Consider the following 17,653-nt stretch of genomic DNA (forward strand, 5'->3'; position numbering starts at 1 on the left):
GTGGTTATTCAAAGGGCCAAAGATAGGCTAAGCCTTGGCCATCCTCCCTGCACCCCCGGCCCCCTGCCCTCCCAAGATGTATTTCTTCCTGCCCTTGGTGCAAAGACATCTGTCACCTGTACACAAGCCAGAGAGCGCCAACATATGCCACTCGCAAGTCACTTTCTGCCAACCAGTGATGACAGACCTTTACACTGAGCTTTTTCTGATCACTTTATTGCTGGTCTGCCAAGCATTTCTAACATGCAGCGTTTATTTTGTTTTCACCTTCAGTCAAGAGTCCCCAATCTGCAGTAAACCACTGGCTGAACTCTCTCCTAGCACTGATGTGATGCCTCGCTCTATATACTGCTCCCAGGCCTGTTTTTAAGCTGTCTGCCATTGACAGAGTATGAATAACAAGATCAGAAACATCTCTAATGTAACTTTAGTGCCCATGTGCCATTTTTACAGCACTTTGTGGCTTTTCCACTTTTGTCAAGGATAGTAGAAGGATAGACGGTACAAAGGTCGGAGACTCAGTATCCTTTCTAGTCTATTAGAGAATACCATAAAGAGGCAAAAAAAAAAAAAATATTCACAATTCATCCTAATAATATCACAATAGATTTTTCAACTCTTTTCACAAATTGGGTTCTAATTGTTTTAAAGGATTTCAGAGGGTAGCTCGTAAAACATGCAAAAAGCTGTTGTTTTATAAAAACAACCACAGCTTGGTCAACCACGTAATGATTGATGCCGCATGGTACAGCAAGACAAACAGCCAGTGGCAATTACTCGGAGCTCTGCTGGGAAGGCACAAATGCTGAGCATCGCCACTAGATGTCATTTCTGTCCAACGTACACACGCAGCCGCTCATCTGTTTTGTCTGGTGGAGAACGTGGGATTTTGGAAGCAAGCCTGAAGTATTCAGGAGATTTTATAACACCATTAACTAACGGAGGAAAGTGACCAAAACAAAAGGAACTGAATCTCAAGTCAAAATTACTTACAGTGCTGCTATCATCCTGCTTTTTAAAACCTAAATTACTGGACCTAATTTTGGAAGGGGTACAGATTTTTGAAAACTAACCCATCAAGTGCTAAAAATGAAGAATTAAATAACTATGAATTGGAAGAGAACTATATAATTGATTTTTTGATAAAAGGAATCATTGGGACTTATGAGGTTTCAGACAACCTTTAGCAATCATTACCTAATTAACACAATGAGTTATAGACTTCAATGGAGCCAAAAAATTATATTTCAGTGTCTAATTTTGACATTGAATTCATCTTCCTTTGGCACAAGGAACAAAACAATGATGAAAGTACATTAAATAGCTGGGAGATTATGTTCATGCTGTGTATGACTTTCAATAATTTTAATGACAAGTTACAGCATGACCCAAGTCTGCTGCTACCTGAACCAGTAAACTTTTGCCATTTGCTTCTGCAAGATGAGGATTTGGCCACTTGTGTAGAATTTCAGAATAACATTTTTAAGTTATATGGCTTTATTTACAAGCTCATCACAAACTAAGAGCAGATGAAGTGATTTGGAAAGATAAGAAGCATACATCTTTCCAAAATCACAGTCCATTAAGCCCAAAGAAAAAATAACAGATTACTCCAAACCCCACATTGTCTGAATATTTGAAAGCTGTGCTAAATGCGTGTTTACTTGCGATTTGCAGAAGAGCATACAGACAAAAGAAGGCCTGACAAATTTATCTGAACCAAACTTCTGAAGCTTCTAGGGTTTGCCAATCTTGTTAACACACGCAAGAACCATCGTGCATGCAGACAGGGAAGGAATCACATTTTTATGCATTCTCCAGTCTCAATCTTTTTTTTTTTTTTCTCTGGGTTAGGTTTAGGTTTTTTGAGGATCAGGCTTAAATACTTTCAAAATAAATACAGCAAAGTTTATCTTAAAAGTACACATTTGGAACTTTTTCATGTATAAATAACTTCAAAGTCATTGGATTGCCTGCGTGTAATACCCCCTATCAGTTTTGCCTCACCTGCCCCCTCCTAGCCTTTCCCTCTGGTTTAAGAGGTTCAGAGAAAATGTTCTGCAAACTCAGGGTATATTGGATAGTCCAAGATGTTGCTATTTAAAAAAAAAAAAAAAAAAAAAAAAAAAAAGGTTAAAAGGACACTGTTTGAATACAATTTCACACCAAGTTCTGAAAGCTTCAAAAATGCAGATTGGCGTCTTGGGTTTGAGAGACAAGACCAAATGAAACGCTTCTACAGCTGAAGTCTGTACAACACTTATCCCCCCATTTTGTGACCATTACCTATAGACATAACTGAAAATTACAATACTTAGGCAGTTTCAACACGAAGTCACTATAAAAGCAGAGCAATAACTCATTTCATATTAACGTTTCCCCTCCCAAATGGCCCTCATAAATACTGAAGTAATCCTTCTCCTCACAGGATCAATCTCTTTCTTTACAGCGCAGCACTGAATAGGTGCAAACTTGCACTCACTGGCTTAAAAGAATTGTGTTTGTGGGGAGCAAAACATTCCCTTTCAGTGACTGTTGTATTTCTGACTATGTTATACAGAGTAGCAACATGCTTTTCCACAGTGAGTGTCCTTTGTTCACTTGAACTTGGACTGAGACCAAGAAGTCATTTTTACCTAGCAATTAAACCAACCTGAGGTACTGATTAACTTTCTTCAGAAGCAAACTATGGCAGGTTTGAGCAGATGACATGTGGGTCTAAGCACATCCAGAGACATTTTTATCTAGTCATGTAATTGTATGCATTTTCTGATTAAAAAGGCCTTAAATACTCTTGCAAGAGGTATCATTATAACATGGTTCAGAATATCATATCAAAACACATACTTTTGCCTTGGTACAACAATCCACTTTTAAAACTATTTACCTTTTCCAAATATGTGTAACTCCATATTTTACCATCTGCCCATGTCCTGGAAATTATGTTCCCACTTGGATCATACTCCATTTTCTCAGTCCAGGTTCCTCTTTGGATATAGGTGACTAATCCAGAATGTGAATAAGTGATATTGACCTCATTGTACTTGCTGATGGGTGACCATAAAACTGGGCGCCCTGTCTGGTCATACATAATCCGAAGAGTGAATTTTCGATGATCATCATAAATCTTTCCTGTTCTGGTCACATGATCAAAATCAATGGAGAGCAGGTTTCTGTTGTGCGCCTAAACGTGAAGATATAGTAAGGTAAGAAAACAATGCATCTTAATCACACACCCCACAAACATTTCTGTGTCAGCTCTAATAAAAACATGCAATGGTTTAACATTATGATGGAAAACTTAGGGCTTATTAGAGATGAGAAATTAGATAAATAACTCTGATGAGAAACAGGAAGACCAAGAAACAAAACGCTGCTTGCAGTGTTATTCTACTTTGCATTACGGGACGCTTCCCACTTCCATGTGCTAGACCCTCACCTCTGCTCTCACCTTTTCCTAAGTTTTTCTTCCTTCTTCTCAACTGTGGATGGACTTCTTGATTCCAGCCACAAAGATGTGTAGTTAAACACACAAATTAACGAAGACATGCTATCTCATATCCTCTCTCTTAAGGTCTGTTAACGTTGACAGGTCAGCTACTGCTGTGGGATAGCCCACATCAGGTCACATACCGATGCTGCAAAGGAAAGAGCTGTGCTTGCAGCTCCTGAAGACCCTGCTCACCAGTGTCCTCAAACTTCTTCACAAAACCACCCCGCTCCCAGAGCTCATGAAAGTCAGTGGCAGTGATGCCTGGTGCTGCCCATATTCCTGCTTGCAGCTCTCTCACCACATTTGGGACCTGCAAAATTTGTTAAGCTCACTGTGTCCGACAGACTGACAGAGTGTCTGTGCTACGCTCTGTTAGCATGTGTGGTCCGACAGGAAAAATGCAGAGGGGCAGCCCACTCTCCATCTGAAGGCAAGTTCAAAGCTGAGCCAGTTTCATGAAGACAAAATACATTTATCCAGTGCTTTCATCATCTGCCTCCTTACATCCATTCAGTCACTGGGCCATCACTATTAGACTCCATTTAAATCAGAGATACAGTTTAGGGAACCATAAAACATTGTTCACTGGCTTGTCTTTCTCAGATCGATGCACAATGCGCTCACTGTATTAATCTACCACATTTTATTTAATCACTTGTATTAATCTATTCCAATTAATAACTTCTTACAGCAGAGACGATGTCAGTGCAGGTGTTAGCACAGTGCACAGCACAGAGCTTGCTCCTCATTGAGACCTGGAGGCATAGCCGTAACGTAAATGGTTAAGAATACCTGTTTAATAATTCAAGCTGTGATCATATGGTAGTAGTGATTAGAAAGAGCTGCTTTTTCTTTCCCTTTTCTGTTTTTAGATACAAAATAATTTGAAAATCTAGAAGAAGCAGGTGTTCTTTCTTCAACTACCATTCCTGTGGTTTTATATACACACATGTCTAACTTTAATAGTGTTCATTTACAATAGCTGTAAAATACCTATATACCCCTGTAGACTGCTGTAACTATTACAATTTATGCTCTAATGATAGTTAAGGAGCCCAAGTAAAATGTGATGCTCAGTTCAACTGTATTTGCTTGTATACAGTCTGATGGATTAAGTTTATTATAATATATTTCTTTGCAAACTTCTTGCAATATCTGAAAACAAATCCTCTTGGCGGTAAAATAACTAAAAAGCAACCAGAGGATATACTCTGGCTCATTTTCATTTACTGTCTGTGCACATATTTAATGTTCTTATTACTATTACTATTATTATTATTATTATTGTAGAATACACTTAGGAGAAAGGAAAGTCTTGAATACAAATTGCTTGCAATCTAAATTTCAGGGATGATACAACAAATATAAGCGAAAATCAAACAGGCAGAATTACCAGCAAAGTGGACACTAGAAGTATCTGAAAGCTCACAGAGTTACAATAAGGTTTGGGTGAATGCCACCATTTCCCTAATATTCCACATCTTATGTCTTGTTTGTTTACTTTCTTACATTAGAGTTAAGTTGAATTTAACACCCTTCTCAAGGCGAGACAGAACGGTACATGGGTAGCAGGCCTCATTTCAATGGTGTCACTGAAAAGCTGATTTCAGATCCCAGTGATTTCTCAAAGACAACTCCTCCAACGTACATACAACGTTGTGAGGAGCCCCTGTGAGAGGCTGGAGCTTGTGTTCTGTTCTAAGACAGGGAAAACTGGTTTCTGAAGTAATGTCAGGTCAGAATGCCAGTTGATGAAAACAGGGAGAAAATTCAGCTAACATCAATAGTGTTAGCAGTGCACAAAAAGATGTATTTGTTATATATTTTTAAATATTTGTTGACTCTACTTCCTTTACTTGGATAGGTAGAAATCTTGAAGTATAAACAATCACAGAAATGTGCATTTCTCTTGACATTCATTCTCAAACCTAAACTGTCAACAATGTGTAAATCAGATGAGATGACTAGTATTTCCTTCTCTGTGTTTTGATTTGAGTCAACATAAACTGATAGACAATGGCAGAGGATTTGGTCTTATCATTAGAACCTGCCGTAAGACTGGTAAACGAAGGGAGATCATTTGGTAAATGCAGTAATAAACACAGCTGTCAAAGCCTGTACCTGCAGGACTTCTGAACTGAGGCCACTTCCATTTTTTGTTATTAAAAAAAACCCCACAAAACCACAACCAAAAATAAGTAAGATTGGCCAAGCATTCAGTTTTCAATTTCATAGATATTCAGCTATAAAACCTGGACTGCATCCAATGCCAAGTTTCTCTAAGTTATGCAAAAGACAGGAGGCAACAGAGCTGCATTCTAATAAGTATATTACTATGCATCATGCTCATTGGTTTTAACAGCAGCCTTTGCTTCATTTTTAGAAGTCAATTAAAACAGCAGTTCAATTGATAAAAAAGAAGTCTTGCTAGATTAAGATTGATGCTAAAATGCCTGATTGTACATAGATTTATTATTAATATAAAATGCATACATGCCTACAGACTGTTTTATACACTTTCAGGAAGTGCCAGGGCAGGAAGTTCTGCACTTAAAGGAAACCTGTGATTAATTCCCATTTCCCACATTGATTTATACACTGAGATAAAGTTAGATGTCTGTTCCAGCATTTCAGTTAACTTACTCACTTCTGCTCTGTTTCTAAAGCAGGGAATTCGTACCATGCAAAAATCCCACTTTTAAAAACACAGTGTTTACAGCATTATTCAGAACGTGCTAACAGTGGCCTCTTTCCAAAACTGGAAATAACACTAATAGAGTGAGATGCTTTCAAGATGGTTACTAATTGCTATTAAGAATTAAAAATGTTAGGACCAGGCAGAGAAGGAAAAGCTTTCTTCTCTTCAACTAGGTCATCCTTTATCTCATTCCCAGTTACCTGCCTTCTAATTTATACCTCTTTGCACACAAAGCCTTTTGTTTCAGTGACGGTATCAGGACTGATCTCTAAGTAACATCTTTAAACCCCATTTCTATGCTTTTTTTTTTTTTTTTTTCCCCTCCGAAAACTTCCATTGTACTGGGCTTTTTTTCTTTAACCAAGAGCTCCTGCAAGTCTGTTCATTTCCACTGAGAACAGGTCCAGTCCCCAGAGCTTTTCTTTACATATATTTTCAAAGTTCAGCATCGTTCTTTCTGCCCTACATTGCAAGCTTTCTAACATACTTCCTGTTGTGCCAGTCATGGCGTATTAAGTGTTTTAAAACTTTCTTTTTAGAATATAACTCACCAGAAGTTTTCAGAAGGTTTCACAGAACCTCATTCAGCATAAGGGCTTCTAATGATGCTACGTTTTTTTCCCCAGCAGTACTCAAGGATCTGTCAACAGCAAGCCCTAAATCCCTTTCATTATTTGGCGTATGGCTTCAAACACACTATATGATGGTATTTTTGCTCCTGCTGTCCTGAATATTTCCTTTAATCACCAAGGATAGATAGCTGTCTCTGGGTAAATTCTGCTGCTCCTTTGCCTTCCTTGCCAGCTGCACTGTTCCAGCACCTTCCACCTCAGCTGACTCCCCACTCCATCAGCATCTCATGCAAAGCCCTCAGTGCTAAAGCTGAACTCCAGGCCCACATATTTCGCCTGTCCTTCAAAGTCCTTCCGATCGGCAGTAACAGCCTCAATAGCCCATCTGACCCTTTCTCTTGTGCCAATTTACATGGTGTACCCTATGCACAGAATATTTCTCATCCTTTCCACTATCAAATCCTCATTTAATGTGCTATCCCACCAGGTTCCCTCCAGCCTTGCCCTCACAGCCCTCGGACAGACGGTCCTAGAGCTCAGTACAGTCAAGGGAGGGGAAAAGACTGTAACACAGGTAGCTGACTTGGCCTTCTGAGCAGGTAGGGATAATCCATAAGCTCCCTTGACCTTGGGTAGGTATAAAAAGACACAATTTACAGAAATAAAAAGGCAATGTTCAACAGCTGTGATGTTAGTGGATGCTTTTGGAAGGACAGAAAATATAAGACAGCAGCACATCAAAATCATTCTTACACTCCTCCTTCACCTTTCACCCTCTCCCTGGATGAAGGTGAAGGAGGAGGAGGAGGAGTACATGAGTGGTTTCATGCACCAACAGACTGATCCAGAGGCAGGGCAATCAGCTGAGCTCTGGACAGCTTCAGTATTGCAGTACTTCAATGAACGTTTTACGCCTCCAGCCAGAATCCATTTAATCCTGACCAATTTGTGAATTTCCTCCCCCTTTTTTATTTCTGCCAGGCAATATTAAGGATCACACAGAAGCAAGTGAAAATGAGTTAAAAGAACCTGCAATCAATTTCAACAATAGAAAACACAAGCTGGATAATAGGAAAACTGCGCAGGATGAAGGAGTTGTATTAAATATAACTGTAATGAACAACTTGGTCCTGGCGATGTAAGCAGAATAGATGACTGACTACATCCTTTCTGCCTAATGTTTTATTACATAATATCCCTAGAGGAAAATGTGCCATACAGCTATTTAAGCACAGAATCACACAAAGATCAGTCGATTAGGTAACGTGAGCCACGGAGGCCATAGTTTGGATCCTGCCATCTTAACACACATTTGCCACTGTAATAAGTTCGGCTGCCTCCCTAGACAGGGCTACGAGGGCTCACACTGTGCTAGCGAGGAGGCAGTCAGAAGATGGGCAAGAAAAAAAACAAATGAAGCTTTTCCCCATTTGCAAGATCCTAATAAAGTAACTGTGACTATCAAATCTGAAAGATGTCCTTTCAAACAGGTGTTTCACGTGCAGTGGCCAGATCATCCAAGTCTTGCATTTCTGATGGATCAGAGCAGTTGAAATCCAAACAGATGATACACTTTAAAAATACATATATAGTACCTCATAACCAAGAGACAATCCAGAGATTTTAATAACCTTCTCTATATTTTCAGAGCTAACAGGTGTACCTTCAGAGATAATACCTATCCAGAAAGGTTGTAGTTAATAATGCAATATTTGTAATGCCAAAATTCCCAGTTGTACAGACATTTTAAGCAGTATTCATGTGAAAACCAGAACTGATTTCATAAAAAACCTGTTCTGCAAGGTAGCAGTCTCTTTGAGCCTTAGTGTTACCTAATTAAATGCTGAATGTTGACCATCTGTCATTGTAATCTGTGAGTTCTCCTCACAGATAAAAATAAACCATGGATGCAATGTTAAAGTAATTCTTTATGAGAGCCATAGTGTAACCCTGCCAGAGGGAGTGAGGGGGTTTGAGAGCATGTCCTAGAGGGCAAAATACACAGCCTGTCTGGATACACGGGGAGGCTCTACATCACTCTGGCTGGCAGGAAAGGCACTGGTCAGGACACCCATGGTGTGCCCTGTGAGACCCTCTGCCCCAGGCAGAGGCTGGCACCTGTTATTTCCCCCAGAAGAAAGAGGGTCAATAGATCTGAGAGAGGCAGAATGTGGCTCCAACTCTGCTGCTGCGCCAGAGTAACTATGCATTGTCCTTTGCTCACAGCTTCTTCCAAAGCCATAATTAAGTTCTTAGTTGAAAAAGAAGAGGAAGAAAAAAAGTAATTATGTCTTGAGGTCAAGTCTCACAAGCAAAATCAAACCGAGATCAAACATCCCTGTGACTGTTCGAGGAGTCTGGTTTTGAAATTCATGGCTGGGGCCCACCATTGATACAAACTTTCCATTGCTCTTCTCACAAAGTAGAACATTTCAACATGATTTTAGTTCAATGGCTTTCAAAGGGAACGCTGCACTTTACACAAGAGGAAGCCTTACCCTCAGCCTTCTTTCAAACGTGGAGATATTGCCTTTGGTCTGCTCCCTCCTTTGCCTCCATTCAATGAGATTTGAATTATGCTCTCCAGGAAGAGAAATATTGCACTTCCCTAAAGTGGGGCTGACAACCCCTGCTAGAATATGAGGCTCCGTGTTAAGCGTGATTTCCATCCCACTGGCAAAGGTGACTCTCAGAGACCCATCTGGGCTGACCCGGTAGATATTCTGCGTGTTATCTGTCAAAAAAACAACAACCAAAAACAGGGAACAGAGAAAAGTTCAGATCTCCATATCTATGAAGCAAATGGTAGATGCAATAGGGCTTTATTTGCCCCCAGGTTACAGACAGCTGAACATACACCAACTGCAGCATGATCTTTGCAACCTGTAACTTCCAGGCCTTCCCATGTCTAAAGACCTTTATATTACATTTGGCCTGATGATTTCCATTGTGAAAGTTTCCTGCAGCAGGAATAAAGAGTTTTTGCTTTCAGCTTAGAAGTATGTAGACCCACGGGCTGGGTTTTGACCACCAATATTCTGATTTTAGCATGCTGGGATCTGTTGACAGGATAGTGTACTGCCTGAATGGCTGCAATGAGCATCTGAGGTCAAGCATGAAAGCTGTTTTCAAAATGGCTAGGATGATGACCAGTCACCCATTCTCTCCCTTTTCCCTGTATCACTGTACTAAAACCTCCTCCTCTTCCCCGCTGGCAGCAGAACCCTGGGGTAGGGGCACAGTGATGGTCAGCCACGAACCTGAAGCCTGGTGCAAGAGACCCACTGGGAAGTGGTTGTTGGCAGAAAAATGAATGGGTCAGTGACAGCGGCACAGCAAGCAGCTCCAGAGGGTCAGGACTGTGCTGCAGAGGGCTGTTGAAGGCAGCTGGGGTGACCCAGTATAGCCTCCCCACCTCCCCAAAACTGCCAGAAGCAGGCGGAGGGTCCGGACCAGGTCTCCACTGGAAGGATGCAAAGGCATACAGCCACTGCTCGCTCCCGGTCTCTTGCCTGGGCACTGCAATTCCTCCACTGTTGGCACAGCTGCGCCACATCGCCTTGCATTTGGCCAGGCTAGGGATATTCATGCAGGAGGTTACTGTGGCTCAGGGGCAACTCAGCTGAGAGCCTGAATGTTCAGCGCTAAGAGACAAAAGTCTCGCCCTCAAAAGCATCCTTTTTTTTTAAGCCGGTCCACACAGAAGTAACTGGTCCAGCTCTTGAGACGTGAATATGTGGAAAATAGTTGGGCATGTCAGAAAGTGGAAATAATAGGCATTACATTAAAAACCACTTTGTGACTCAGATGTAAGTATACCATGTCTGACTGGTTGTTCACAGGGTGCTTCATGATAGTTTCAGAGAAATATGGAAATATGCAAATCACGTGAATTCATAAATATGATAGGTACAATAACAACTACAGCTGTTCATTTCTGGCACTGCCCATAGTGTGCTAGTACTTTCCTGAGACAGAATTTGGTAACATACCAACTTTGAGGAGTTTCAGATTTAAGGACACACATACAACCAGGCAGCCAGTAGATGACGCAGAGATGTGGTCACTTGGACAAAGCCTAACAGTTGATACGAGAGTATAATATAATTATTTCCACTTATTAGTGCTGTCTCTGCAATGCAATAGTGAAGAGTGAGTATCTTGTGAGGTGAGTTCTTCCTATTTTTTTCTTACAGATCAAAAGCTGAGAGGAAGAAAAGTTCTATGATTTGCTCAGTTATGAAGCTTTTCTATAGCAGACCTGGAAAGACATCAGAGAGCTATTTCCCTGCACCTGCTTTCTCAAAGCCTGAACAATCCACTGACAACAACAACAACAAAAAAAAACAAAACAAGGAGAAAAAGCCCCAGATCGACTAAACTATATAAAACCAGAACTTTGATGACGAATCTGCAAAATCTGGAGGACACTGGGGCACTGCCATTAGGCAGAGTAAATTCTTCCTGAGAGATATGATATTGCCAGGGAAATACGGAGTCACCAGCAGAGGTGGGTCATGCTTTCCTCCTTCCCACAAGTGCCGTCACCGAAGCACAGCACTACCACAAAGAATGCACAGCATTGGCTACAAAAGGCATTTCAGTCCTAAAATATCAGTGAAGCTTATAGTTCTTCTGGGCAGTATTTCTCAGAATAACAAAGCTCAGGTGGGTGTTATAGGTCAGCCTAAGCCCTCCAGATCCTAAAGGAAAAATAGCACGTAAACCTGAAGGCACCGGAGATTTCAATAACTAGAATCCATCCATGGGACTCTTCTGGGAGGAAAAGAATTCACTCGAGGTTTGTTTCTAATTAGTAACCCGGGAGAATTGAGACTAGTGTCTGGCTATTTGTACCGAAGCAAAGAAGAAACAAATGAACTAATTCTACTGGCTTTTTTTGGCGAACGGTTAAGAATGCAATAATGTCTAGGCTTTGCAAAGTAATGACTAGGGAAGAGAGAACAGAAATGCTTTAATTACCTTGTTTTAAGGTATATATTGTAGAGATAGCTGAGAAGTTTGTGGCTGTGATCACATTTTCTCTGTTTGAAGTATCAAGCTCCACTCGTGTCAGTTTTTCAACATCACTGTGGAAACTGCTGACTTCCCCGGTTGGGAAGGTCACGTTGGTCAGGTGGCCATCGGAGTCATACCTGCAAGACATGATGTTAAAGAGCCACGAAAATACATCACTATTGTCTCATAGATATTCCTAAATGAAAAAGGAAAAAAAAAGAAAAAAGTAAGCACCGTCAACACCGTGCAAAAAGTAAAAAGGTAAGAATTTGTCCTTTCAGTCACTCAGAATGTATTCATTCCCTAATCCGAATTCCTTCTTAGACTCTTGCAGTGGTGCAGGACAAAAGGCAGAACGGGAGGATGCTGCCTGCCTACATCACTCCGCTTCTGCCAGAGGTTTCGGCCGCGCAGGCAGCTGGGGTCTGCCCCGCCGGGATGCGGTAGGGGTGGGTGGCCGCTGGAGGTCACTCGCCATTCAGGCAACCAACTCGCCACCAAAAGGCGTTTTCTTACCCGTAAGTTTAAATAAAACCAATTCGTAGATTCTGTAACCCTCAAAACCTGCCTTTTGTTGCTGACACGTGAAGTACATAATATGAATGGTGAATTTAAAAAGGGGACCTAAAGCGTAACAATAGCGATAAAATTAGACTGAAATCTGCAGCGATTAAGTTGCCTACATGGTTTTTACTCTTGTTTTACATTTCCCTTGGGCCTACTCAAATCAGCAGGAACTTCTCATCACAAGTAACAGCACCAGAATCTAGAGCATCACATTTTAGTTCACCTAAATTTCATCAGTGCTGAAGAAATTCTTTCAGTTTGAAGTACTTTATGTGAATTGGGCCATGTTACGAAAAAGTCAATAAATAATTAAAAAAAAAAATCAGTGTTTCTTTCTAAGAGTTCTTTTCAGTTCTACAGATATATTTGCTTTCTGATGGTTCACATGGAAAACAATGCAGAACATTGCTCGGTGCTTGATAGTGTTTCATATTAATGCCTCCCATCTTAAAAACCTTATTGATGCTAACATTCTTACTCATTCAAGACACCTCACTGATACTGCAGATGTGTTTGCATGAGTAAAAACAACCCATGTTCATAAAAAGAAACTTATTTGTGCAGGTAGGAAAGCATAATTAAGTTTTCATGTTTTAGTAACTGTCTCCTCTCATTGACAAAACATATCCTCAGCTGGTGTATCAACCGGCAAAGCTCCGCTGCTTCCAATGGAGCTCTTCCAATTCACATCAGCAGACGATCTGGCTATGTCCTCCACTTTAATGTGTTGGCATCATTTCCTTAGCATCTTTATTTCCCCTTAATTAGTCAGACAACATCTATATGTTACAAGAAGTATTGGTGAAAATAAATCAGGATTTTTTCTCTTCCCCCCAATATGAAAAGGAAAAACTGACCAACTCTTCAAATGAAACACTGGAGAATGAACTAATGACCATCTTGTGTTCCTTGACAAATAAATTAATCAAATGTTAAATACAACATAATCTCTCTCTCACCTCCTACTGCCCTCATGCAACTTATTTACATTCTACCCCTATGCCAGTTCCGTGCAAATTGACTGGGTGCCATACTCAGTGATTAAAATTGCCTCAGATCACTACTTTTCATGACCAGAAAACTCCGCACACATTGGGCAGTTATATTTAATTTACTGCTTGATCAAACAGATACGACAGCTTGCTAGGTTATTTGGATTTGCCACTGTACCACAGAAAAATCCCCAAATAATACATTTTTATGGCGTGAATGCAGCCAGTTTATTGGAATGTACTCATGTGCAAGACTTGGGATCCATCTTCACTAAGGATCCAGTTTTGCTGCTGATAGTGCCGATGCCGAGATACAAAATTTGCTGTGTAGCTGCAAATGGGATAAACTGTTCCTGGATGGCTGGCCAGCTATGGTACTGAATCAGAATGAGACTAGAACACATGCCAGTGGACTCTGACTCACATAGATGGTCTCACTGACTTCAAGGAGAACATATACATTAGTGTCTCAGTAATGATCCCACAGCGTGATCATCTAAAGGGCTTTTTTTATTCCAGATTGCTCCAAGGAACCCAACCCTCCGAGGACAGGTTCTGCCACCTTTCACATGATGAATAGTAGCACACCGGCACTCAGATACTGCAGAGCAATGTCCTACCCATATTAATAGGGGCAGAATCATGACATATTTCTTAATATTAATTTGGGGCCCAGTTATGCCACTGTTAATCATGTCAGTGACCATTTAATCATGCAAATAATTGCATTGATTTCAGTACTCACATGAGGAAGTGCTCACCAATATTTGAAATGCACACTTGGGGATATAGCTTCACAATCCATTTGCATTTCTATGTGTAGCACAGTTAAGAGTTATATCATTTCAAAGGGAAAGCGGTCTAATTAATTTTTTCAGAGAGAGTTGTTTCTTGCAGGTGTTTTCTTGTCCTTGATTTAATAGAGGCACAGTGCCCCCCCCTCCCCTTTTACAGCTTTGATGATACAATATTAAAAAAATCTAGATGACCGAAAATTGTGCATTAGCTATAATTTTATGCAAGAGCTCTTTCAGTACTTCCATTTCATCAGATTAGAGTCGATGGATGACAAGTACTTTTGTAGGTGGTTTTCTACCTCTTAATAATTTCCCTCTGTGCGTGAATCTGACATATAGGTAGATGTTCTGAACAGTTCATTATCTTTGCTCATATTCCCAAGTATGTGTGATACGTGTTGTTAAACAAACTCATCCCTACTTCAGCTTGATAATGCCATGGGTTGAAGCTTTGGATGCGAATGCAGATCTAGCTTAAACAAAGAAGATCATTCCAATCAATTTGAAAGTTGCTTATATGATAATTCTCTTAGTTCCAACACTATGTTCATATAGGACTCGGAAACAATTCACGTATAAGTAACCGCTTCAAAAAAATCTAATTTTCAAACTCAAATCAGGTGTCAGTTCAGAGTACGTATGGAAAATAATGTCTGGTTTAAGGATACCTAAGGACCATGGCACCCCATGACCTATTAATGGCAGAAGGCGAGCAGTATCTCCTGAAAGCACACTTACCCACACAGCGCCGATTATTGTTAATCGCCCCTCTGACTGCACCAGGTTGGGTGACATTCTGTGTACTAGCCATTCAGGAATTTCTAATATATTACGAAAATGACTTAAAATATTGGACTGAATGAAAATATTAATGACATGACTTCACTATTGAATTTTGCTGCTGTTTTTGTAGTGCTAACAATTGAAAATTTGTTAATTCCTACTGACTAGACTGGCAGAAGTGCACGGTTGTGCAAAGCCTGGACACCTTGAAGCATCAGTGAGGACAGTGTTACCTAGCCTGCAGTTAAAGCTGTGAAAGTATATAAAATTGTTCAATTTAGCAAAACTTCTTTGTGTTAGTCATATGCATCATATCAAACGTTTCAAGGATTCTTCTGTATATCATAAAATGGGAGGCACTTGCAAGCAGGTGAAACCCTTTAAGAGATCTTACTATGCTTGAGTCATACTTTAACGAATAACTTGGCAGAAGACACCAGGAACAAGCAATAATTGTGTGAAATGGTTTCCACTCAATGTCACTGGGACAGAGTAAGAATACTGAGATTGAGAAGCACAGGCCTAAAAATAATCTGCTCTAGCAATCCAGGCCCTGCAACAATGCATGGTGTTCAGCATTCTAAAGAATTAACAGGCATGACTCCGAGCTACTGTAAAAGCTTTTTTAAAGTGTCATTGGTCCATGGTCTAGATTGATGCCATCCTCAAGCAGGGATTTAAATGGATTGCTCTCAGTGTTGAAATTATTGCAAAGAAGCATGTATTTTAAGTCTTATAAAAGGTAACGCTCACATCAGTGTTTAAACAGCACCAGGACAACAGTGAGCTTTGTCTTGTTGCAAGATAATTTAAATTTGTATCAACAGATGCCTGATGGCAAGAACTGAACCAGGAAGGGCCTGTATAGTTTTTTCCCCTCTCATATTGTCAAAAATTGCCCTCTCTAATGGTTTATACTTATGTCCACTCTATCAATTTAGTCTTTGAAAGAACAATGGCAGGACAGAAAAAAACCCCATGCACTATGCAGTTTGCTCTGCTCTTATCCTACTGCTGTTTTAAGAAAATACGATTCTAAAAACCTCTAATGATGGTGACTCAACTACCTCTCCAGGTGACTTATGCAGTAAATTAATTCTCCTCGATGTTTTCTGTTCATATCTCACCTGGATGACTTTTTAGTTTAGTTTTTTACCATAACCTCCTGTGCTCCACTGAAAGCAGGCATTATTATTCTCCTTTAAGACTTTGCACTTGTACTGCAATGGTAACATATGATTTCCATCCATCACATTCAAAACCGGGGATTATGACACTTAATTATAAATAATGAGAAATCCTGACACATCACACCTCTTTATAAATCAAAAATGAGATTTCTCTTGGGTTGTTCTCTCTCTGGGACCAGATAGGGATGTTCTGACAGCCTTTTTAACTGTCTTGTCTTGCTCTTTAGAAGTCCCATCTTCTGAAGTCTCCTGAAGGTCTTGCTTATGAGGCTATTCAAACTCCTCTTACATACAGCCTTTTGCTATTACATATACTTTTGTTATTATATATCATCTTCCCCTGCTGATAGAGACAAGTTCACTTGTCTTTGAATATTCCTTCCACTGAGATTCTCAATTTCCTTTGCAACACCCCCCTCTCTGATGAGTATGCTAATTGTCCCCTTTCTGCCTTCCTCAGGAATTGGCAAAATTCCTGATTCATATCACAACTTGTTTCTACTTTAGTTACAAAAAATTCTACAATCATATTTTCATTTAGAGAGACAGGTTCACAATAATAATGTGCAAATGAAGTATAATTTCAAGCAGTTTCTGCCACTTAATGGGCCCTACGTACACAGCTTTTACATATGACAGGCTTTGGCACTTCAGAAATGGTAGTGTTTCATTTTAAAAGCTTGTGCAACAGCACTACTTGTCCTTTCTCATGCAGTATTAGTAGCAGGGTGTCTTTTTAAATTACTAGAACTGACTAAAAAAATTTCAATGTTCATTTAAAATAGTTCCTTACATCAGGCATTTAATGTCATGGACTTACTCATACACAGTTGTCCATCCATTTTCATCGCTTTTGGTTGCTAAAAGCCCTGTGTTTCCAGGATATGTCATCAGAGCCAGGTTGTAGCCTTGGGCATAAACTCTTTTCAGAACCCCATTGCTGCTTATTGTCAGCCAGTACACTTGCCCCCCTGGCACCACGACCCACAGGGGCAGCCCACTCGTGTCCCTGCGGATGTGAACTGAATTCCCATTGCTGCTGGTGATGGTGCCGATATCCCCTTCCCCGCTGTAGGTGAAATTGTAAATGTAGTCCCTAGTTACGAGGTTCAGCGTATGCAGGTGGGTGCCGTTGATAGTGAACTGATACAGTTCTTGGTCCGCTGGTGATGCAATCTCGTACATATTGGTGTCACTGAGGTGAGCCTTGTTTCGGCTGACTGCACGGATGCGAACATTGCCAAGGTCTGCTACGTACAGTGTGTCATCAGGAGAGACTGCTAGGGAAGAAGGTGCTTTCAGCTTTGCATCTTTGGCATATCCACCATCACCTGGAGGAGAAACGGTAATTTTAGCAATCTGTAATGTCCATATTTAAGCTGGTCCCCTAAGCCTGACACACTGCTGCTCCTCAGTATCATTTACAAGTCAATAAAAAAGTATCTTCTTCTAACCAATTAAATTCCTATTATTTAAGGTTGGTGCAATTCTAAATTAGTCTCAATGATGACAAACAAGAATATAAATTACCTAATTTACAAC

The 17,653-nt window shown here is 40.3% G+C and overlaps 2 protein-coding genes across 3 annotated transcripts in view; one reads left to right on the forward strand and one right to left on the reverse strand.

Annotated features, from left to right (window-relative positions):
• SH2D1A (SH2 domain containing 1A) overlaps positions 1-11,729 on the forward strand; it is a 43,088-nt gene extending 31,359 nt beyond the window's left edge. The window contains exon 4 of the mRNA XM_056359806.1: positions 10,960-11,729. Coding sequence (XP_056215781.1) covers positions 10,960-10,991 — 32 coding nt within the window. The 3' untranslated portion in view covers positions 10,992-11,729. The remainder of the gene's footprint in view (positions 1-10,959) is intronic.
• Positions 1-17,653, reverse strand: part of TENM1 (teneurin transmembrane protein 1) — a 349,253-nt gene that overhangs the window by 14,676 nt on the left and 316,924 nt on the right. For both annotated transcript variants that reach the window (XM_056359800.1, XM_056359799.1), the window contains 4 exons: positions 16,932-17,442; positions 11,747-11,919; positions 9,262-9,497; positions 2,888-3,184 (listed from right to left, as the gene is read on the reverse strand). In XM_056359800.1, the coding sequence (XP_056215775.1) occupies positions 2,888-3,184; positions 9,262-9,497; positions 11,747-11,919; positions 16,932-17,442 (1,217 nt within the window). The remainder of the gene's footprint in view (positions 1-2,887; positions 3,185-9,261; positions 9,498-11,746; positions 11,920-16,931; positions 17,443-17,653) is intronic.

The sequence above is a fragment of the Falco biarmicus genome, chromosome 14 (assembly GCF_023638135.1).
Source record: "Falco biarmicus isolate bFalBia1 chromosome 14, bFalBia1.pri, whole genome shotgun sequence".
NCBI classification, from domain to species: Eukaryota; Metazoa; Chordata; class Aves; order Falconiformes; family Falconidae; genus Falco; species Falco biarmicus.